At 43.6% G+C, this 23,083-nt stretch overlaps 1 protein-coding gene and 1 long non-coding RNA gene across 2 annotated transcripts; one reads left to right on the top strand and one right to left on the bottom strand.

Annotated features, from left to right (window-relative positions):
* The first annotated feature begins 3,678 nt into the window (after positions 1 to 3,678).
* ACTA2 (actin alpha 2, smooth muscle) lies at positions 3,679 to 21,362 on the top strand. Its single transcript, XM_061402738.1, has 9 exons — positions 3,679 to 3,784; positions 7,082 to 7,236; positions 8,595 to 8,723; positions 11,686 to 11,796; positions 14,101 to 14,185; positions 14,561 to 14,722; positions 16,518 to 16,709; positions 18,272 to 18,453; positions 21,070 to 21,362. Exons 2-9 carry the CDS (start codon positions 7,108 to 7,110, stop codon positions 21,211 to 21,213), a joined length of 1,134 nt encoding a protein of 377 aa, XP_061258722.1. The 5' UTR covers positions 3,679 to 3,784; positions 7,082 to 7,107; the 3' UTR covers positions 21,214 to 21,362.
* On the bottom strand, positions 8,630 to 9,295 carry LOC133239140 (uncharacterized). The gene is made up of 2 exons (XR_009733735.1): positions 8,839 to 9,295; positions 8,630 to 8,806 (listed from the first exon to the last, which is right to left on the bottom strand). It is a non-coding gene; the product is annotated as an uncharacterized LOC133239140 (long non-coding RNA).
* Positions 21,363 to 23,083: the final 1,721 nt, after the last annotated feature.

Here is a 23,083-nt window from a genome sequence, read left to right as displayed (position 1 = left end):
CATATACTACCATATGTAAAACACATATCCAATAGGAATCTGCTGTGTGACTCACAGAACTGAAACTGGGCTCCGTAATAACCCAGAAGTGTGGGCTGGGGAGGGAAGTGGCAGGAGGGAGGTTCAGGAGGGAGGGGACATATGTATACCTACGGTTGATTCATGTTGATGTTTAGTAGAAACCAACACAATATTGTAAAGCAATTATCCTTCAATTAAAAATAAATTAAAAAAAAAGAGTTTAAGTCTGCAATTCTTTTTTTTTTTTTTTGCCTGAGAAAGTCTCTCTCTCTCACCTCTAGATCTAAATGTCCCTCATAGGACACTGGATAATAATAATAACTAATGACCCCACAGTGTTCTCCATGGGCAAGGGCAGCATTCCAGGTACTTCTCATTTATTAACTCTCCGCATCTCACTACCACCTTGTGATAAGATATGATTATTAACCCTGTTTTTCATATAAGAAATCTAAGGGGCAGAGAGACGACACAGAGCTAATGGTGGCTCTAGAACTTAAACTCTGAATCAAAATCCCTCCTGTATTGCTCTAAATTTTTTGCACAAGACAAGGACTGAGGGCTGATTTTCACTACATCTCCTCCGTATGCTGCAAGTCTTTGATCTCACATTTAGTGTGCCAAGTGTCTTCTCTTATAGGAAATTCCTTTGAATCTCTCAGATTTTTCAAATAAATGAGAACATTGTGAAAATAAATACCATCTTCTCAGTATTAGCATATCCCCAGATTATCAGCCTACTTTCCCATGTACCTGCGTGCATGCTTAGTTGCTTCAGTCATGTCCGGCTCTTTGGGACACTATGGATCGTAGCCTCCCAGACTCCTCTGTCCATAGGGATTCTCCAGGCAAGAATACTGGAGTGGGTTACCATGCCCTCCTCCAGCAGATCTTCCCAACGCAGGGATCGAACTCATGGCTCCTGTATCTCCTGCATTGCAGGCAGATTCTTTACCCACTGAACCACCTGGGAAGCCCTTACCTTCCCATCAGTTCAGTTCAGTTCAGTCGCTCAGTTGTGTCTGACTCTTTGCGACCCCATGAATCACAGCACGCGCCAGGCCTCCCTGTCCATCACCAACTCCCGGAGTTCACTCAGACTCACATCCATCGAGTCAGTGATGCCATCCAGCAGGTATCAAATCAAATTTGCCATAAAAATTTTGATTTTGCTCAAGCAAAGAACAGAACAGAGTCGGGCACACCCATGCAAATGTGGTTAGAATGGCCATTGTGCCAGCGTGGGCGGGATGAGTTTGCTTGGGCTCCTAGGAGGACTCAAGCTTTGGTTCTGAGAATTCCAGAACTCAAATCCAAGAATGAGAGATAGAAAAGATAGCTTGCTCTCATTGAGTCTTCTCAGAAAAATGAATTCTATGAGCTGAACAAAATAGCTAATGACCATGATGAGTCTAGAGAAAACAATTTCAACAAATATTCAACAGCAGCAGAAAATCATTTTCTTTGCCAGACATCCATCTTATGTGGCTGTGAGCCAGCATGGACACAGCCAATTGAAATCTACAGGGTACAGGAGATAAAGATTAATCAAGAAATCATTAGGCAATTATTGAACACTCACTGCTTACTCAGCTCTGGACTAGGCCCCAAAGAGGATTAAAATTGCCCCAGCTCTCTATGAATTTACAGTAAATCATCATTGGATTATGTTACCAAGATGGGGTGTGCTGTTTATAGAGTAACACATCTGGAGATGATTCTTGACTGTGCTTATAGCCTGAAATTTATTTTATAGTTTTCCTGAACAGCAACCAAGTCATCAGACACTACTGTTTTCCTAATTGCTCTGTAGCTCCTTGGATACATGGCTGAAAGCCCCAGAAAAGATCTGGCCTCTTGACTGGGGATTTCTCTGTACACACATCCGTGCTCACCCAGTGCTGCTCTCTCTCACTGATGAGGCCTGGATGGGGTAAACCTCAGACCCAGACAATGAGACCATTTAATTGCTGGGTCAAAAATTTATTTTCAATTACAGGTCTCCCTCATTAGTGTTGTAAATTTGAAAAGAGAAGGAAAGAAGAAAGGAAAGAAGGAAGGAAGGCAAACTTGTAAGAAAAATTAAACCTTGAGTCATCGTCTTGTAAGTCTGTTTATGTCGTTATATTCTGGTTGCTGTCAGGCCTGTGAATACGCACTACCAGAATCGAGGGAGAAAATGAAGAACCGTAAAAGTGAACATCAAAACTTACTTTCAGTATTTAATAAACATTCACTTCATAAAGCTATCAGGGACTACACAGACACTGCTTGGGACAGAAGTGAGAGAAGGGAGGGTCCTACTGCTACTCAAATTGCCCTCCCAATGAGGAAAATATGACATTTTTCTTCACATACTCCCTGTGATTAAAAAAAAAAAAAACAACACTGGATATCCCAAATGCCCGATTTTATGTTGTACTGCATAGTCTTCTTCAAGTTTGAACATTCAGACAATTCTGTTTTCTGGTTGCCAGAAACTAGAAACAGTTGACAAATGCTTGAAAATACAGAGAAATCTGTATTTTAGTTATTTAGTCTTAAGCTACAGAAAATTACATAATAGTCAATAGCGCGATTTCTCAAAGATTAATGTGAGTTTCTGTCTGTACCATAAATCAAGTAAGTCAGATAGAGTAACATGAGGGAAGAGCTGGCCACAGCTATGAAACAGAGACATTCACCTTGGGATTTTTCTCACACGTCAGCAGAAATGCTTATGTATCCATAAAAAATATTTCTGTCATGAATTTAGTCAGAACCGTGGCTTGGTGGAGGGGAGTAGGAAAACGTAAAACCATTGAAGTTTTCCATGCCACCTGGGAATGAGAGCTTAGACCAGACGTGTGTTCATTCACTACCTTCCTTGGAGGAATGCCTGGGTCACCCCGTCTGTCTGTCACCTGTCAGGGGGTCGTCAGGGCAAGAGGAGGCTCTCGAAGTGCGTGAGAGCCTTCCCTGAAACACAGGCTTTGCTCTTGGACTGCCTCTGTGACAGGGGCCTGCGTGGACTCTGCTGGAAGGATGACCCTCAGCATGCTGCTACACGGGTCAGGACAAAATAGCAGACACCGCTAATAAACCAGGAACCAAAATGGTTAAGACTGTGCAGACTTGGAAGCGCCTCTGTGAGACACGGGCCCTCCAGCCTGCTCCCCTGCAGTTCCTGCTTCCATTAACACCCCCACAGACTTGACTCACAAACCCAGCGCTGATGATCTTCACACCGTCTCCTTACTTCTGAACCACTGAAGCATCTCTTTGTTCATTGCAGGCCCCATTTGTGGGAGAACTTTTTAAAGTCCCTACTCCTCAGAGGCTGCTGCTTTCTGTGCTCAGTTCATGAGGAAATGCCCCGAAACGAAACACTAGCCTGACAGCCGGTTGGCATCTCCTGAGGAATGTGTGAACCGTGCCTGCCTATGCCCCCTGAGGCTCGCTCTGTATCTCTGGGCATTTCAGCAGTTGTTCTGGAGGCTGGGGGTGTTTATCTCCCACAGGCAGCTGAGCTGCCTCCCGTTTCATGAGCAGAGCAGTGGAATGCGGTGGAAGAGACCCAGGCCTCCGGCCACCCAGATTAGAGAGTTTTGTGCTGAGGTCCCTATATGGTTGTGTTAGACTCCACAGAGGGCTTGAGTCTGTCTTTGTTCCTTGTTTGGGAAGCCAGTGGGAGGGGAACAGGCCAAGGGGCTATATAACCCTCCAGCCTTCAGCTTTCCAGAACACCACCCAGAGCGGAGAAGCCCAGCCGAGAACTTTCAGGGTAAGTGGCACCGGCCCAGAGATGTGACTTAGATTCCAGCAGCTCTGACATTTCCCAGTATAATCAGATGTCATCTATGGAGATTTTAGCCAGACTCACACGCTCAGAAATGTTTGAATGAGGATTGTACTACTAACACGATTGTAGCCTTTAGCTATAATTATCTAACCTCAAAAACAAAGCTAAGATGCAGCCTGTGTGAGGGAGGAAGGGGTGAGGAAGATGGAATGAAATCTATGAGTGTCACCTGCAAAATTTGTTTATATTAAACCAGCAGCCCCGGTCTTGCAGTGCATTTCAGAGGTGCAGTCTAGCTGTCTGCAGTCAGCTACATAACGATGTATATTTAGACACTGGAAACTCCACTATCTGCTTGTGGTTCAGATTTGGTATGGGGATTTTTCACTGGACTGTACTTTGGGTGCAACTGTGGTGTCTTGACAGTGGAGTTTAGAACTGAACAGAAGTTAGCTGCCTAGCCTTTGATATTGGCTCTTTGTGTATTTGCATCTGGGTTCCTCTGGCTCTCATTGGTGGTATCTTCTATGGGAAAGTCTCTTGAGTGTAACTGTGAGCTTGCAGTTCAGGGTATATGCGTCTCCCTTGGTTGGTTTGCAGCAGAGCATAGCAGGAACTCAACTGAATCTTGGTGAGTAAAGAGGGAGGGAGCTGGCGTGCAACTGACAGCTGTTTGCATTTCAGCCTATGGGATGGTTTGCATTTCTCAGCCAGGCGGGACCACGGAGCCAGCCTCGCCACCCCAGGCTGATCTTCACTGTGAATCAGGGTTTGGCAGCTCCGGCCCCGACTGGGGTTTTCACGCTAAGATTTTTCCTTCCATTTTGTGATTCATGACTAAATATGGTTTGTGTTTCAAGACCGTGGAGCTGGGAACTGGAGTGTTCCCCTCCCACTAGCTCCTCATTTTTGGCACAAGATGCACTCCAGTCAGTTGGAGCAAACCCCCCTGACCTGGGTGCTGTTCCAAGAGCAGACATTCTAGTGGGTTTTACCTAATTAGGAAATGCTTTGCTCCAAACCCAGCTGCTCATCAGGTTAGATAAGAGTTGTAAACCATTCAGCCAGCTTCTTTCTGGGGCATACAGATTTCTCTAACGACAGTGCTTGGTTTAGAGATTTTAAGATTCTTCCTAGATATTTTTTTTTTTTTGTCAAATAAAAGCACATTTACTAAATTTTGGGTTTTTTTCCCCTGCATGTTGAGGGTTCAATCTATTTCTTCTGCAGTGCATTCTGACACTCCCCCAAACCTTTCTTGCCCAAGGAAAGGGTTACTAAAGACGTGTATTCCTGGTGTTCAAACCATCACATTTTCAAAGTCTCCTAATTCTGAATATTTTATCCTGTTTTCAGCTCTTCCTTTTGGTTTGGAAAGTCTGCTTAGCACATCCAGAGAGGGTACTGATCTGGTGCTGGCCACCTCTGACACTTGCCTCAGGCTGCTTCTTCTGCCTCATCTCCCTTAAATTTCTCACCTCTCTCCTTACTTCTTGATCTGCTAGGAAGGAAGCCAAGTCACATGACTGCCAAACACAATTCAGTGCCTGGAAAGGGAAGGGAAGGGTGGGAAAGGAAAGAGTCAGCCACTTATAAGTTACATTTTCTATTCTTACAAGTAGAATCTACAAGTTGAAGATCTCTGTCCTAAGCCTGGAAGTAGTGTGGAAAGGAAGCCAAGACTAGAAATAAAAAGATCTGGATAATGATAATAATCACACAATAATTATAATTTAAATTGATAATTTAAAAATAGTATTTACTGAGAATTCATAATGTATATGCCACTATCAATTATTTTAAATACTTTAAAATATCTAATCCCCATAAGATTCTATGCACTACACATGGATATTATTGTTCTTTCATAGATGGATAAAGAGACTGATTCAGAGATATTAAATAACTTACTAAATCACATAGCTTCTAAGTGGTGAAACCCACACTCAAATCCAGGCAGTGAGACTCCAGAGTCCAAGACCATAATCATTGGATGCTATAATCTTTGCTGTCCCAACTTTACCACTTTTGAGATCTGGACAAGTCACTTCAACTCCTTGAGTCTTGATTTCCTTGTCTGTCAGTTGGCAATGATAGCAAGTGTCCTGGATTTTAAGTTATGTCCTCTAAGGTGAGGTTCATGTTTTTTGGCAAATCACTTCTCCTGAGTTTTCTCATTTGTAGAAATGAGGATATTAAACGAAAATGTTCTCTAATAAGCCTTCAATTTCCCAAATCTTTAAGTTGTTACTTTTGCTCCAACCTTCCAAATTTTGTCATGCAATTCAAGCTTAAACGTGGGATATTTAAAATACTGTGTTCTTACTGAAAGAATATATGCTCGATCTATTTAGAAAATATCACAGAACCCAGGGTTTCATGTAAAACACCTAGAATATCCACCACTTCAAAAATAACCCCCATCAACATCTTGGTAAATATGATTCATCTTTTTTCTAGTGCATCACAATACATTTTAATGGGATCATACAACGCATACCTCAAGCCTAGTGTTGCATAAGAATGACCCATAACTTATCCTTTTATTTATATTTCTTAAGGACAATAGAACATTCTACTGCATGATATGTAATTTTTTGGACTCACTCTGCCTAGTTGGACTTAGAGGTTAGCAGTGATTTTTATTAATGGAATGACTGTGACCCCTAAAATTTTAAGCCCCTCCTTAAGACACTTTGATTGGTTCCTCAGGGCTTTAATTTTACCCTTGTGTAAAATTAAAGTCCCCCGGATCCAAAAGAGAATATTCTTTTAAACATTTTTTACATGAAATGTTTCAGTACTTCCAAAATTCACATGCTGCTCATTCCTCAAAATCTACTTTTTTGGAAAAAAATTTTAATTTATAGCATATCTAGAAAAATATGAGTATGGGTATATACAGACAGCAAATTCTAGGTACTTCATTAACAAATGACGGGTGACTTGTCCCTGTGAGATCAGATCTCGTGGGCCAATATTCCATCTGTGTTCTGCAGTGGTTCATTCCTTCACTTGCTTAGTCAATCTTTAAAGTGCTTATAGCACACGTGATGTTCCTGTGCTGGAGACCTCCTGTATGAATGGACAAGTCTGAATTTAAGATTACGGTCTAATCAAAGTGCTTTGAGATAAATGGTGTGTTAGATAAGAATCAGCAGAGGGCGCTCTAGGAGTACAGAGGAGGAGTCTTAACTCCGGCTGGAAGGTGGGAGTGGTCAGGTAAGCTCCAAGACTGCTGGATCACCCCTGCGTTGGCTTCCTCCCTGATCCCTTTAGGACCCTGTGAAGCAGCTCCAGCCGAGATGTGCGAGGAGGAGGACAGCACCGCCTTGGTGTGTGACAATGGCTCTGGGCTCTGTAAGGCCGGCTTTGCGGGGGATGATGCTCCCAGGGCTGTTTTCCCATCTATCGTGGGACGTCCTCGACATCAGGTGAGCAAAATTCTCTCTGAGGCAGAGAGAAACAAAGCCATATAGATTTGGTCCCTCTATGTCTCTGTGTCCATGGATATTCATAGATTGTTGCTCTCTGCCTAGAAATTATGTAACTTTGTTAGAAATGTACCTCTGATGACTGATGTCCAGAGATAAGTGCCCATTTCATATACATTGTTGACAGATTACCTGGTGGGAGACTTTTTTTTTTTTTTTTCATAAATCGTTTTTGTCTAAATGTAACCATGGTCATCAGCATCAGAAATATCTATGAGTGATTTGATGTATTCCATAGCTACTCTATGGAAAGAAGCTACAGTAAAAAGTCAGGTTGCTCATTCTCAAAGAACCTAATGTGAAATGAAAGTAAGCGTTGTTACCCAATGTAATTTTACATCTGTTAGATGTCAACAAAATACATGCGGATAGACATATGGTAATTTTACACAACATTATATAGAAAGAAAATATGGATGGCAGCCACAGGGTAAAAGGTGAGAGCTTCATCCCAGAAATTCTCCTTTCACATCAGAAATGTATTTTGCACATTGAGCCTATCTGATTGATATTTAGACTTTTGATCTGGCATCAATTCACAAGAAGACATAATAGAAGCCTTCCCCAGGGAAAGAACTCTGTCTCTTTGTTGAACTTTTACAACCAAAATATTTTGCAAAAATCACTTCTTAAGGAACTATAGGAGCCCCACCTGTTTTGCAATTCTGTCACTCCAATGCAATTTTAAATTTTAGTCATGAGGATTCTTTTTTTCCTGAAGATTCATATTAATGACTAAAAAAATACATCCCACTAGTTTAGGCAGATAGGGTAATATTGATCAGCATGATTTTATCTATTAAAAACCAAGTACTGAGTGGTCATTTGTAGAAATAATGCTTTTGCTTATAATGATTAGATATACTCTTGAGTAGGTGACAGTTCGAAACGTACAGTTTAAAGGATTCATGAGAGGCAAAATGCCATTTAACTAATGTGTAAAATTTTGTATATCCATTCAACAAATAATGATTGAGTGGCAGACACACGCCAGGCAATTTGTCTTAGTGGCAAACAAGACAGATACAATCTTTGCCCTAAGAGAGCTCATGAAGGAACACAGAAGATAAATAACAAAGTCGCCTTACCCTCAGGGTTCTCTGCTATTTGTAGGCCTGTTCAGGCCTGTTTCAAATCATCTAAGGGATGTTTCCTAAGAGCTCAGTGACTATAGGATCAGCGGATCGTTGCTGGTACTGGAAGGACTTTCATTGCAATGATTTAACCCTTTGTGTTTGGACAGTAATCAGTTCACAAGTTCTGAGAGAGGCTGACTTGCAATGTGTTGAACTTTTTAGGGAGTGATGGTGGGAATGGGACAGAAAGACAGCTACGTGGGTGATGAAGCACAAAGCAAAAGAGGAATCCTGACCCTGAAGTACCCGATAGAGCACGGCATCATCACCAACTGGGACGACATGGAAAAGGTACTGGGAGAGGCATGGCTAGTTCCTGTGGCCCGGATCTCAAACGCTGGCTACTGCTGGGGAAAAGAACAGGCTCACTTTGCCTGATCCTTCTAGATTATTACTAGATTATTACTAGATCCTTCTAGATTATTACTAACTGAATTTTTAAAATTCTGAACTTTATTTTAAAAAGCAAATTCCTTGACTACGAGGGTTTATAAACCAATTAGAGGCAGATGGGCTTCCCAGGTGGCGCTCGTGGTGAAGAATCCACCTGCCAGTGCAGGAGATGCAAGAGATATGGGTTCGATCCCTGGGTGGGGAAGATCCCCTGGAGGAGGAAATGGCAACCCACTCCAGTATTCTTGCCTGGAGAATCTCACGGACAGAGGAGCCTGGTGGGCTGCAGTCCATGGGGTTGAAGAGAGTCGGACACAACTGAGCGACTAAGCGTGGCACAGAGGGAGCTAGCTCTAAAAATGAGAACAGTAGTCCTTTGACAGTGGTGGGAATTATAGTCTATTGCTCAGACAACTGGCTTGCCCTCCAAGGACAAGCACTGTATGGGCTTCAAACAGGATAACAAGGGATGGAAGAGCTGGGCAGAGCCTTCCCCCACACACTCCTGAAAGTTTTTCATTAATTTACCCTGAACATTAAAAAAAAAAACTAGTTTTTTTTTTTTTTTTGCTTTTAGTTTTCTCTGTAGAAAAGGGGCTATGACATTGTAGATTTGGTACATTCCTAAAATGTCCCTCAACATATTGAAGCACAAGCAACCAACACAAAATTTTAAATAAACAGTTCAAAAAATATCTCCCTGAGTGGCATTAAGTGAAGTCTTTCTCTCCCAGACCCATATAGAAGAGCTAATGAGAAGAGTTAAATCCGAGGATTTTGATGTTTGCTCTTAAGCATCATGGAAACAAAGTGATCAAAGAAAAAGCAGAAGAAATAATGAGAAAGTGACTTAAATTTTTAAATGCGGCAAATATGTTAGAACCAGAAAATCTGGACTTTTATATATCTGTCAGCTCCACACACACAGATACACACACATACTGTCTCTCACGATTTTAAATGAGAATAGTCTTTAAAAGAAAATAATGTTGCTAGAATTTATCAGTGGTAATGCTGAAACCTCTGCTGCTGTACAAAAGAATGTGTTTCATTAGGTTTGCTGAGTCTAAGAGTCTGGATTTGGGTGAGACTGCAGGAGACACTGAGGAGGAGATAAGAATAGCGATGAGAAAATTCTCTTTTAAGACTTTCTCCATGCAGCTGGCAGCATCACAGAAGGGATTCACCTGGACAAAAACAAATGAAGCATACTGTCATTTCTAAACTGTAAAGTGTCTTCTGGAGAGAGAGAGAGAAGAGAGACAGAGTGGGGAGAGATAGAGATTGGTTGGTTTCTAACGATGTTTCAGAGTATCCACGGTATTCAATGAGATTGGCAGCATTTCTTTTTTTTTTTTTTAATTTCTTGAGCACTGTGTTGCTTTTACTCCATCAAAGGAGTAGAACTTTCAGGAGTCTCATTTCCTTTCTAGAAACCGCAAGTTCAAAACCAAAGAAACTGCAACAAGATAAAGAATCTTTAAAGTCAATCTAGCTTTTGTTAATGTACAAACTTTCACTAGCAGTTCTTGTTTTTATTTTGTTTCAATTCTGAATGAATTTAATATTTCAGGCACTACTGGAGAATTTTGGGGCTTTTAAAAATAATTAATCACCTGAACTCTTTTCACAACAGTTTGTTCTTTATGGCATCCAGGGTTAAAAAGGACACTTACAGAGAACTCTACTCAATATTCTACAATAATCTATATGGGAAGAGAATTTGAAAAAGACTTTTCAGTATAACTGAATCACTTATCGGTACACCTGAAACTAATACAATATTGTAAATTGACTATACTCCAATATAAAATAAAAATTAAATTACAAAAAGAAACAGCTCAAAAAATAAAAATAAAGCGCATGCTTAACCATGAAGCAAACACAAGCATATTCAAAGTACATCGTGCTAGAAACAGGCACTGGCTTTTTGGGGAAACACCTGAAGGCCAAGGTCTGTCCATGAATGAAAGGTCCAGTGTGTGCCAACCAGGGTAGGCGTCTTTCAACCCTGGGGAGCAAAAAGAGGAATGGAGGGGTGGAAAAATGCCCTTAAATATTAAAAATAACCATTAGGTTTTCAGACCTGCTTCATTCATCCATTCATATATTCATTCATTTGTTCTTTTACTTGCTACACTAAGTCACCTGCCCATGAATATTAATTAAAGTGGGGGCTTCCCTGGTGGCTCAGCAGTAAAGCTTCTGCTTGCAATGCAGGAGACACGAGAGACATGGGTTTGATCCCTGGCTCAGGCAGGTCCCCTGGAGGAGGAAATGGAAACCCACTCCAGTATTCTTGCCAGGAAAATCCTGTGGCTAGAGGAGCCTGGTGGGCTACAGTCCATGGGCTTGCAAAGGGTTGGACACGACTCACTGAGCACCAGTGGGTAAAGAAGATATAGTTGAATAATGGCAACATTTGCTCTGGGCCAGGCACTGGGCTAAATAGTAATTCTAGGGTTCCCTGATTTTAGTCTCACAAAGACATGAATCATTTTTATATTCCCCGTGAAGAGATTGTTGCAGGGAAGGGTTAAAATTTGCCTACACTCATATAACCAAGAAGTGCTTAAGCCGGGATTTGAACCAGGTTTCACTCCAGAGTCTATGTCCCTAACCACCACCCTATCCTGCCTCGTAGACCTGGGCTTGGGTTTTTGCTCATTCACTTACTGGGTGTGAATTCTCAGGGAAGTTCCTTGTAGTCTCTAAGCTTGAGTCTCTGCACCTGTAAACATGCAGGCACATTATGAGCCCTTGTGTTTGGACCTGGTTTCACCTGCTCCTTCTGGCCCCTTTTCGAGGGCTGTCGTGCCTCTGCTGCGCCTCATTGCTGTGCTTCTCCTTGGTCCCCTAGATCTGGCACCACTCTTTCTACAATGAGCTTCGTGTTGCCCCTGAAGAGCATCCAACCCTTCTCACCGAGGCGCCCCTGAACCCCAAGGCCAACCGGGAGAAAATGACCCAGGTAAATACCACTCTAGGACCCAGCACTTTGGGGCTTGGAGGACGTCCTTGAAGGGGGTTGTACAGAATAGCAGATAAAAGGCCCACCCAACAGTCCACTCACAGGCTGACAACTTTCCTGGATTCCCGAGGCCACGGGCATCAGAGATCCTTACTGCAGGAATGGCCCCTTGGCTCCAAGAGCAATAGGAAACTCCAGATTTAACTGAAAAGGCCACATGTTTAGGTTTAAAGCTTCTAAGGAGAAGTCATTTCAAAGTGCAGGATAACATACAATGGAGAATTTTGCTCCTAGAGTCAGATCCCAGTTTGAAGATTCGATACGTCACTTATCAGCTGTGTGACTTTAAAATATCCGCTTAATTTTCATAGACTCAGTTTCCTTGTCCATATGCTGAGAATAATATTAGTACTATTATTTTTCAAACAATTTGAAGATTAATGAGACAAATGCTAAATGTGTTTCATGGTACCTGGTATGATAAACACTAAACAGGTATTTATTATTATCTTTATTGTGACTTTCTGAAGCTCAGAGATTTTGGAACAGGAGACTATCTATTCCATCATCCAGACAAAGTTTCCAGTTTGGATGAGCTGCTTAATAAATACACCTAGTGTCAACTTAATGCTTGTTATGGTTAAGCACTAGGCTAAGCATTTTATACAGATTGTCTCTTTAAATCTTAACTTAAAGCATGAGCTATTATTATCCTAATAATATAAATGAAGGCTTCCCTGGTGGCTTAGTCAGTAAAGAATCTTGCCTGCAATTCAGGAGACCCAAGTTCTATTCCTGGGTCAGGAAGATCCCCTGGAGAAGGAAATAGTAACCCTCTCCAGTATTCTTGCCTGGAAAATCCCATGGACAAAGGAGCCTGGTGGGCTATATACTCCATAGGGTTGTAAGAGTCAGACTTAGCAACTAAACCACGACCAATATAAATGAAGAATTTGAGACTTCAGTACATTAGGTGATGGTCCCAAGGTCACACAGTTAGAAGTGTCAGAGCTTGGATTTGGCCCACAATCTTTTGACCTCAGAGAATAATAAACATAAACACTGCAAAGCCTTTTTCTTGGAAGAGCTCTGGATGCCTCATCAACACACTAGCAGCTGTTCTCTGCAGGGGAACATCTGTGTGTCTGGAAAGGACTCATGACGCAAGAGATGCTGTTTCTTAAGGGAGCTTTTTTCCCAGTGAATGGTAAAAACGAATAGTTGGGAATTATGGCCGTCTAACAAACTATGCTCAGAGAAGGCAATGGCAACCCACTCCAGTACTCTTGCCTGGAAAATCCCATGGATGGAGGAGCCTGGTAGGCTGCAGTCCATGGGGTCACTAAGAGTCAGACACGACCGAGCGACTTCACTTTCACTTTTCACTTTCACGCCTTGGAGAAGGAAATAGCAACCCACTCCAGTGTTCTTGCCTGGAGAATCCCAGGGATGGGGGAGCCTGGTGGGCTGCCATCTGTGGGGCACAGAGTCGGACACTACTGAAGCAACTTAGCAGCAGCAGCAGCAGCTGCAGCAGCAAACTATGCTAGATGTTTACTCTGGTTAATAGACCAGAGAGGGTTTTGCAGATGGAGAGATGGAGGCCTATGGGCCTCTCCATGGGCACACATTTCCAACACGTGACCTGGAGGGGCTCTGGTGCTAACTATGCTCTGGACGGCATGAACCACCACATCAACATTCATATCTGGTTCTCTGTTACCAGCAGGCAGTTCTTTCTTCCAGCAATCAGGACTCCTTCACTGCAGCTAGAATGGCCTCAGACTCTAGGGCTGACATTGACACAGCAACTACAGAAAAAAGTTGAACAGATTAAATGGAATCTCAGACAGATCACAGAATGGGGTTCATCTCAACCAGTCTGAGCTTCAGTGGTTTAGGCTCCGTGCTTTCACTGTTCAGGGCCTGGGTTCGATCCCTGGTTGGGGAACAAAGATCCCACAGGCCGCCCACATTAGTCAGTTGTTAGTTTGGTGAATTCTCCGGGTCACGTTCAAGTCAGGGCCAGGACCAGAAACTAGACCCTCCTAATACCTGGCTGGTCATGTGTGCACACTGTCCCTTCCACCCGCCATGACACCAGGACACCGGTATGGTGGTCTCTCCATTTACACCTTCCTTTCTCCTCGACCAGTAACCAAGGCTTCTCTGACCCTCCTTTACCTTAGTTTCCTCTGCCCAGAACCAGGCGGGCCCATCTGCAGTCATCAACAAGATGCTCTCTTATGCATGCTTGATGATACTGGCAGCATCATTAACTCATCTCTTTGGCTTGCTTTGCAGATTATGTTTGAGACTTTCAATGTCCCAGCCATGTATGTGGCTATTCAGGCGGTGCTGTCCCTCTACGCCTCTGGACGCACAACTGGTAGGTGGCTGGGCCGGGTGAAGGCCCTGGTTGAGTACACCATCAGTTACAGGATCGAATGGTTTATAAACGTGTGTGTTGTGATGGACTGGGGGTATTTAGAATTGACAGAGTTAATTCCCACCCCTTGAGGGCTTCTTCTCACCTTTGAAAATAAGCCCTTTAACTTGTATTTCCAGGAGGACTTCTACTGTTTCCCTCTTCCTGTTTTTTTGTCTCTTTCTTTTCTTTACCTAGCCCTGCCTCAGCTCTCTTTTCCTATCAGATGCCTTCCTTCCTTTCAAATAAAAGGGTTAGAAATTCCCCTTCTACTAGACCAGTAAGTGATCATACACCAGCTCCCCTGGTGACTTGTCATGCACAACTGTCCCCCAGGCATTGTGCTGGACTCTGGAGATGGTGTCACCCACAACGTGCCCATCTATGAGGGCTACGCCCTGCCCCACGCCATCATGCGTCTGGACCTGGCTGGCCGAGATCTCACCGACTACCTCATGAAGATCCTCACCGAGCGAGGCTATTCCTTCGTGACCACCGGTGAGGCCTGAGGGACATAAAGGGAGGGGTCATTGGGGCGGGGTGTTCTTCCCTGACCTGGTGACTATCTGAGAAAACAGTGGGAGGGAGCCTTGCAGACAGCGAGACCTGACTTTAATGCCCAGGGCAAAGCTCTGACTATTTTGCTATGTGTAACCACAAAAGGATTGCGCCATTTCCTTACCACAAAATGATTACACCATTTCCTTGAGAAGAATAGTTTTAACCATCAGGTATTATGAGCTTGTCAGAGTTGCATTATTTGAACATTTTTAATCCCTTCCATTCACACACAGAGACTGAAAATAGGGGAGGAATTGGGAGATTGAGATCGACATATATACACTCCTGATACTATGTGGAAAGTAGATAGCTAGTGAGAACCTACTGTATAGCAAAGGGAACTCTACTTGATACTCCACCGTGACCTGAATAGGAAGGAATCCAGAGAGAAAGAGCACATTATATGTGTATGTATAGCTGAATCACTTTGCTGTGCAGTAGAAACTAATACAACATTGTAAAGCAACTATACTCCAAAAAAATTAATATGAAAAGAGCCTGAAAATAGTATGGCATGGTGATTGGCAGTCTTTGGAAACATCTTGACAGGGCTTGGGTCCCAGTTCTGCTGCTCACTAACTGTGTGACCTGGGACAAGATGCCCAAGTCCACTAAGCCACAGGCTGTCTATAAAATGGGAGTAATCATTTACTTTCTTACCAAGGATGTTGGGAGTAGTAAATGTGATCATGGAATTCCTGGTCCTGAGGAAGCATGAGATACTTACTTGTTAGGGATTAGTAATACCAACCCAGCAGGCAATGACATGTTTGTCTTCCGACTAAACTGGTACCCTTGGTCTCTCTCTATAAGAGGCAGAGGCAGAGAGTCCTAGAGACATCAGGACGACCTCAGCGCCCTTGACCCTGGCTGCCTGCCCTTCCCTGGCCAATTTGCTCTTGTCCAAATGTTCAGGTTTTTGGACATGCCCAAGACTTATCCTAGACTCCAGACTTGAGCCCTGACAATTTAAAAATCTCCTTCTGGAATAGAGAGTTGAATGAATTCTGACCCTTCTCTGCCCTCTCTGAGGAATTCCAAGAAGCCTCCAAAAAGTTCCCAGGGGCCTGGGTAAAACCAATAGTTTAGAACTTCAGAGGACAGGAGTCGGAAAAGGGTCTGCCCACCCACTTCTTCCATGCACCACTGGGACCTTCTCTACCGGGACTGGTCCTGAGCCTCTTTCTGGAAGGTGATGAGTTTTCCAAGGACTTGAGTTGGGATCCACCCAGGTCAGACAACATGGGTCTTCAGAGCTTTTTAAAACTGTAGGTGCTTCTAAGGGACTGTTTCGGCATGAATCTTCCTGGTCAACTGAAAATCCAATATAACAAACCGTTATATAACAGATATAACATATATAACATATATATATATATATGTTATATATGATATATATAACATATAACAGAGTCATTAATTAATCATGCAAAAAAGTTAACGTCCAAAAGGATTCCTGCTCTTTGTCTGTCGCTAGCCAGCTCATTTTCATTCTACCATGCACTGTCCGGACATTATCTGCTTAGAAGTTTCTCTGTGGGAAGCACTTTGCTGGGAACAGAAGTGGTTCCCTAATGGACCTATAATTTAATTGTCCTCATGGATTTGGGGTTGCAGAATAGAATATACACTTTCAGGGAGAAACCTGTATTGTAAGTACTGTAGGGCAGGTGGATTTTTACCACCTGTGCAAATCTCAAGATTGGCCACCATGTTTGTGTCTCATTGACAGCTGAGCGTGAGATTGTCCGGGACATCAAGGAGAAACTGTGCTATGTAGCCCTGGACTTTGAGAATGAGATGGCCACTGCCGCATCCTCCTCCTCCCTCGAGAAGAGCTATGAGCTGCCTGATGGGCAGGTGATCACCATCGGGAATGAGCGTTTCCGCTGCCCTGAGACCCTGTTCCAGCCCTCGTTCATCGGTAGGCAGCACACCCGGGAAGAGCACCCTCCCCTCCTTCCACCAGCCGGTCTCAGCCCCCAGCTCCCTTCTGCGTGTGGCAACATGTGACAGGGGCCAAAAGGGCACCTCTGAGCCAGGGCAAGGGAAAGAATGTCACGTTTTTAAAGTGAGAAGACATAAAGAAGCCATGAAAGGAGTTTTCTTTTTAAGAAAACATTGTCTAGGTTGTAGTCTAGCTGAAGCATTCTTGGTGCATGGTTTATGGTGAAAGAATCAGATACTGTCCATGCGTAGGAGACAGCGGAGCCACCGGAAGGATGGGTTGAATGCTGAGTCTGGAAATAACAGGGGAAAAGAAAAGTGGAGATGTCCGTTCCTACATTAGCGTTGACCTTGGGAGACAGGTTCGCATAGTTGTTTATAGAGAGGTGAGCCTGGGTGTGAATCTTAGTTCTCCTTTCATAATGTTGCCTCCTGGAGCCTCATCTGTAAAATGTCTTCATTTGTAAAAAGTGTCCTCATCTTTAAAATGAGATGTGTGGGGGCGGGGGCACTAAGTGCACTCCATGCTGATTGGATGTTCAGTTCAGTTCAGTCGCTCAGTCGTGTCTGACTCCGTGCAACCCCATGGACCGCAGCACGCCAGGCCTCCCTGTCCATCACCAACTCCCGGAGTTTACCCAAACTCATATTGGCAGTAATCCATACTAAGCATGATTAGTAGTACATCATAAAACTGTAAAAGATGAAGAGCCATCTGGAGGTTCTTTTCAAAAGACCCATGTCAGAAATTAACAAGAAATTCAGACAAAAAAATATCAAGGTTGAAGAAAAATGAGTCTTTGTCCAAATAAAATGAAACCTATTTCGAATGTTCCAGCACCATTTAGCTTTGAGGGGTGAGAACAAGACAGCAGTCAAGGAGAGATTTGGGAGTTCTGAGCAACAGCTGGGAGAAGGCAATGGCACCCCACTCCAGTACTCTTGCCTGGAAAATCCTATGGACGGAGGGCCTGGTGGGCTGCAGTTCATGGGGTTGCTAAGAGTCGGACACGACTGAACGACTTCACTTTTACTTTTCACTTTAATGCATTGGAGGAGGAAATGGCAACCCACTCCAGTGTTCTTGCCTGGAGAATCCCAGGGACGGGGGAGCCTGGTGGGCTGCCGTCTATGGGGGTCGCACAGAGTCGGACACGACTGAAGCGACTTAGCAGCACCAGCAGCAGAGCAACAGCTGTGGCATTAGCTCAGCCTGGGACCTTCTCAAGGCTTTGGGAATTTGAAGGCTTTGCTTTTTATTTGAATCATTTATAGTAGAGAGTCTATTAAGACTGAGGACTGTGATACTGTAGCCTCTCACCCTTCCAGAGATGCCGAAGCAGGGCTTCCTCCCTAGACAAATGGTAGGAGGACCTGGGACATTTCAAGTGTCTTTCAGTCCTGAGATGGTGGCAGCTAGAGCATTGTGCCTGCCAAGCTGTGGTCTAGTGTAAGATCATCCAGTTGCTCATACCATCTTCCATGTCAGCCTGGGCTTTCTTTATCACCCAAGGACCACAACCTGTGTCTCTTTTCCAGGGATGGAGTCTGCTGGCATCCACGAGACCACGTACAACAGCATCATGAAGTGTGATATTGATATCAGGAAGGACCTCTATGCTAACAACGTCCTCTCCGGGGGTACCACCATGTACCCCGGCATTGCTGACCGCATGCAGAAGGAGATCACGGCCCTGGCCCCCAGCACCATGAAGATCAAGGTAAAGCTCTGTGACAGACCCTTATAGCTGCTGGCAATGCCAAGCTTATAACCAGAAGTGAGGGATTCTGCAGAGGCTGCATCTTGGTTGCATACACTTATGGGTCTTAGAGCTAGGCGGTGGGTAAAAGTCCTCAAGTACCATCCTTTAAAGGGTCTAAGTCAGTTCCATTCATAGAGAAGTTGAATTATCTTGTACAAAGTTTAATCAATACTTATCCATGTCAGTCGGCTACTTTCAGCGGACGCAGGAAAAGGTCAATAGAGCCACTCATGTGCCCATATCTCATTGAAATACACAATACATTGTTTTTCCTCATCACGAAAGTGGTGCATCTCATGTATAGAACATTATAAACATTACAGGTGAGCCAGACCTTTCTAAACAGGTATAAATCCTGTAGATTGAGTAGTATACTCCTCTTTCAGTACTAAATGTGATTCCATCTCGGCAGCCAGGAATTGGAACTTTATCTTCATCTCTCTTTCTGATGCACCTTTTGAAATGAGTGCTCCAAACTGCAGCATGACCCCAGGATGGCCAAACTCACTCCCTGAGCCAGCAGGACCCTTACACTGTGTGCGTTTTGAGTCAGTCAGAGGAACTCAGATTAAAAGGCTATCATTCTTTGGAGGCAAGCTAACATGTGGCCGGTGACTTCGCAAAGGCTACTGTTACTCTGAAATCAGGAGGCCAGGCTGGGACCCTCTGATCCATGTCCCAGGGAGCGGGAGAAAGGGCACTCGGGGTGCAGTTCACATGCACGAGAGCTATTCAGACAAGTTCTCTGTTATTTGCGCTCCCGTCTCTTTTTTTAAGGAAAGAGTCTGCAGCTAACATAACAGGGTGTGCTAGACTGAAGCACACTCTCTCTCCACATTACAGGCGAGGAGGGACTGTGGGGTGAGAGGAGAGAGCCTGTTTTCTGAGGATTTGTGTTCCTCGGATGATAGACACCCAGCCAGAGTTGGGTAGTTTCTAGTTTTCCAGCCTTGGAGTCTTGAATAGAAATGAGTGTAGAATTTTGAGCTCCAGTGTGGTGAGAGCAAACCATTGAAAACCTGGGACAGTAAGGTGGTGACATTATGGGAAATTGAAACTGAATGGGGTTGGGGAGTGGTCTGTGGGGATTCTGTACTGTCTGTACCACTCGTATGTAAATCTAAAAGTATCTAAAACTGAAAGGTTATTTCTAAAACAAAACAGAAAGAAAAACACCTGGGAGAGGTCCTGGTTTGCATATTGGGTCTTACTTGTACAGTCGGTGTGACCAAGGTGAATTACTTAAACCTCGCTCAGTTTGTTTCCTCATTAGAATACGGGACAGATTCCGTCCTTATTCTTCAAGGTGGTTATGAAGATTAAATGAGATAGTACATGTAAAATGCTGGGCAAAGTGCTTGGCAGATAGTAAGTTCTCAGTAAATATCAGCCCCTTGCATTAAAAATAAATGTTCAACCAGAGCTCAAGGAATAAAGAGAAATTAAACCCTTTCACCACAGTTTCAGAAATATCTTATCTATTGGTCAATATTTATTTCTACCTAAGTATCCAAGTCTGATGTGGAATTTAGACTTACTCAACTCTAGCTATATTTAGAACCAGAGAGCAGAGATCAAGGTAGATGTACCCTTGTTCTGAATCACTGCTCTTTGGGCCTAAACCATTCATTGATTTAAGAAACGTCAGCATGTCCTTGCGTGCCAGGCCGGTTCATGCAGGTAGGGCCAGCCAGTGCAAGCTTAGCTGAGACCTATCCCAGGGGAATCTTCATCCCACCAGCAATGGATCCCTCAGTGTTAAACAGTGCCTCTTGGTAGACTTAATCAGGTCTTACAGTAAGTTCTTATACGGCCAGAAATTCTGACACCGTTAAAAGTTCCCCTGGAAGTTGCTGGTGTTTGTGTCCACAGAGCGTATGTGTTGTGCTGAGCTCTGAAGAACAGCTGATAGGAATCAGGGACAATGTCAGGGCTTAAGTGGAGGTTATGCAGAATTGGGGGCCAGCTTTCCATTTGCCTGATAGTAGGCATCACCGACTCGATGGACATGAGTTTGAGTGAACTCCAGGAGTTGGTGATGGACAGGGAGGCCTGGTGTGCTGCGATTCATGGATTGCAAAGAGTCGGACATGACTGAGCGACTGAACTGAACTGAACTGAGGCTGAATGAAGCTGAAGTGTCAGAAGTTCTGGAGTAGATTGTTTAACAGCAGTCCCCAACCTTTTTGGCATCAGAGACTGGTTTTGTGGAAGACGATTTTTTCCACCGACTGGGGGTTAGGGGATGGTTTCGGGATGATTCAAGTGCATTTATTGTGCGCTTTATTTCTGGTGTTGTTACATCAGCTCCACCTCAGACCATCAGGCATTAGATCCCGAGGGTTAGTGACCCCTGGTATAAAAGGAAGCCGGGAAATCAAAGGTGCTGATTGAAGAATCTATAAATCCACAACTATTCACACCCCATGGGTTAGGGTCCAGTTTCAGCATCTAACAGCCAAGACTGTCCCCAAGGCCCATGAAAGTTCAGCCGGGGCCACAAATCCTGACCATGCTGGAAACCCCAGTTCCCCTCCTAGTGCACTAATGGTCCTTTCTCATCCTGACCAACAGATCATCGCCCCTCCCGAGCGCAAGTACTCTGTCTGGATTGGTGGCTCCATCCTGGCCTCTCTGTCCACCTTCCAGCAGATGTGGATCAGCAAACAGGAGTACGACGAGGCTGGGCCATCCATCGTCCACCGCAAATGTTTCTAAGACACTCCCTGCTCTCTTGTCTGTCTCTAGTACACACTGTGAATGTTCTGTGGAATAATGCCTTTAATTCTTTTTCAAATCATTCCTAGCCCAAGCTCTGACTCGTTACCTATGTGTTTTTTAATAAATCTGAGATATGGTACCTGTAATCTGTAGCCTTGGCTTCGGATCAGCATCAGGCTGATCATGTTGATTTGGTTAGACTGACCTCACCTGTTATGGAGTGGCTCCCTCTAGTGGTGCATCTAGGGACATGACAACCAGGGTGTGTAAGTTTCCCAGGAAAGGCTACAATTACATTAAGGTGAGAAGTGCCAACTAATGCTGTACCAGGAAAAATGTGAAGATACACAGGAGATAAACATAAACATGGATTAAAGTGTATCAATAGGATAGTGCATACTGACTTCACAACCTGATAAGTCATTATATAACTTTGCTCTCTATAACCGCCTGACTGATAGCCTGTGTACACATACATACATATATTATATATATATATGACTTTTTATATATGAAGTATTAAACTTGGATATATATATTTTAAAAAGTGTGACTTTTAAGTTTACCAGGGGAAATACAGATTTTTAAAAAAGAGAAACACCGCTAAAATCTTACTACACATCTAAAGCATCTGTTTCCCTTCTCCTGATCAATACCTGTCTCTGAAAATGATACTACAGATACATTCAGGCTGGAAGGGATGGGAAAAATAACCATACTTTGCGGGCACTACCGGTGTCAGTCATCACACTAAGGGGTTTACACATGTCTCCACTCATTTGTTCTTCAGAACTCTTTGGGCCCATTTTATTTTATTTTGACGTTAATTTTTTAATGAAATATATTTGATTTACAATGTGTTAGTTTCAGATGCACATCAAAGTGATTCCGTTATGCACACAAATGTATCTGTTCTTTTTCAGATTCTTTTCGCTTATAGGTTATTACAAAATATTGAGTATAGCTCCCTGTGCTGCACAGTAGGTCCTTGTTAGTTATCTGCTTTACATGTAGCAGTGTGTGTGTGTTAATCCTAAAGATTTTATAGAGAGAAAAACAGCAGTTGTTCCCTTAATATCAAATCATAAAGGAGAGCTGCCAACTTCTCTTTTACTCGTCTGGCCCGAGAGGTACAAAGACGTATAAAAGTATTTCCCTGCCCTTAAGCACTTTTTCTCAAAGCGGTTTTCTTCCCAGGCTGCTTAACATCCATGAAGCTCCCCGGTACATGCCACTTGTCTCCCTGGGGACAGCTGCCTCTTGTTGTCTTTGGGAATGAGGGAGTGGGTTTCCATCCATGGCAGCATCTCACTACAGGGAACTCAGAGCCAAGGACTGAATGCCTTTTTGATCCAGAAAATCCCCTGGTCTTCTTTGCCCTATAGCTTGACCTAATTAAATCAATACTACAAATAATAAGAGCTGGCATGTACTGGGTCCCTGTCATGACCAAGCCCTTTATATTAGGATCTCATTTTATCCTGCAACAGATCTATGGAGTAGATATTCTCACTACCTTCTTACGGATGGAACAATCCAATGTCATACTACTGGCAGAGACGGGACTTGGGTTTGGTTCCAAATCTATACTCTTAGTATTGAAGCCAGCATTTCTCAAAGAACAGTTCACACAGGTCAACCTCGTCGGAGGCTTATCTTTTAAAAGATAATTAATTATGTATTTATTTTTGGCTGTCCTGGGTCTCCACTGCTGCATGGGTTTTCTCCGGTTGAAGCAAGCAGGCTTCTCATTGCAGTGGCTTCTCTTGTGCCAATCCTAACTCTGAAATTGGCAGATTCTTTACCACTGAGCCACCAGGGAATCCTCTGGGAGCTCATTTTAAATGGGCCTATTTCTGGGAAACCC

This window comes from Bos javanicus, chromosome 26, assembly GCF_032452875.1.
Source record: "Bos javanicus breed banteng chromosome 26, ARS-OSU_banteng_1.0, whole genome shotgun sequence".
NCBI lineage: Eukaryota > Metazoa > Chordata > Mammalia > Artiodactyla > Bovidae > Bos > Bos javanicus.
Note: the sequence above shows the minus strand (reverse complement) of the source record. Positions and strands in the feature narration are given on the sequence as shown.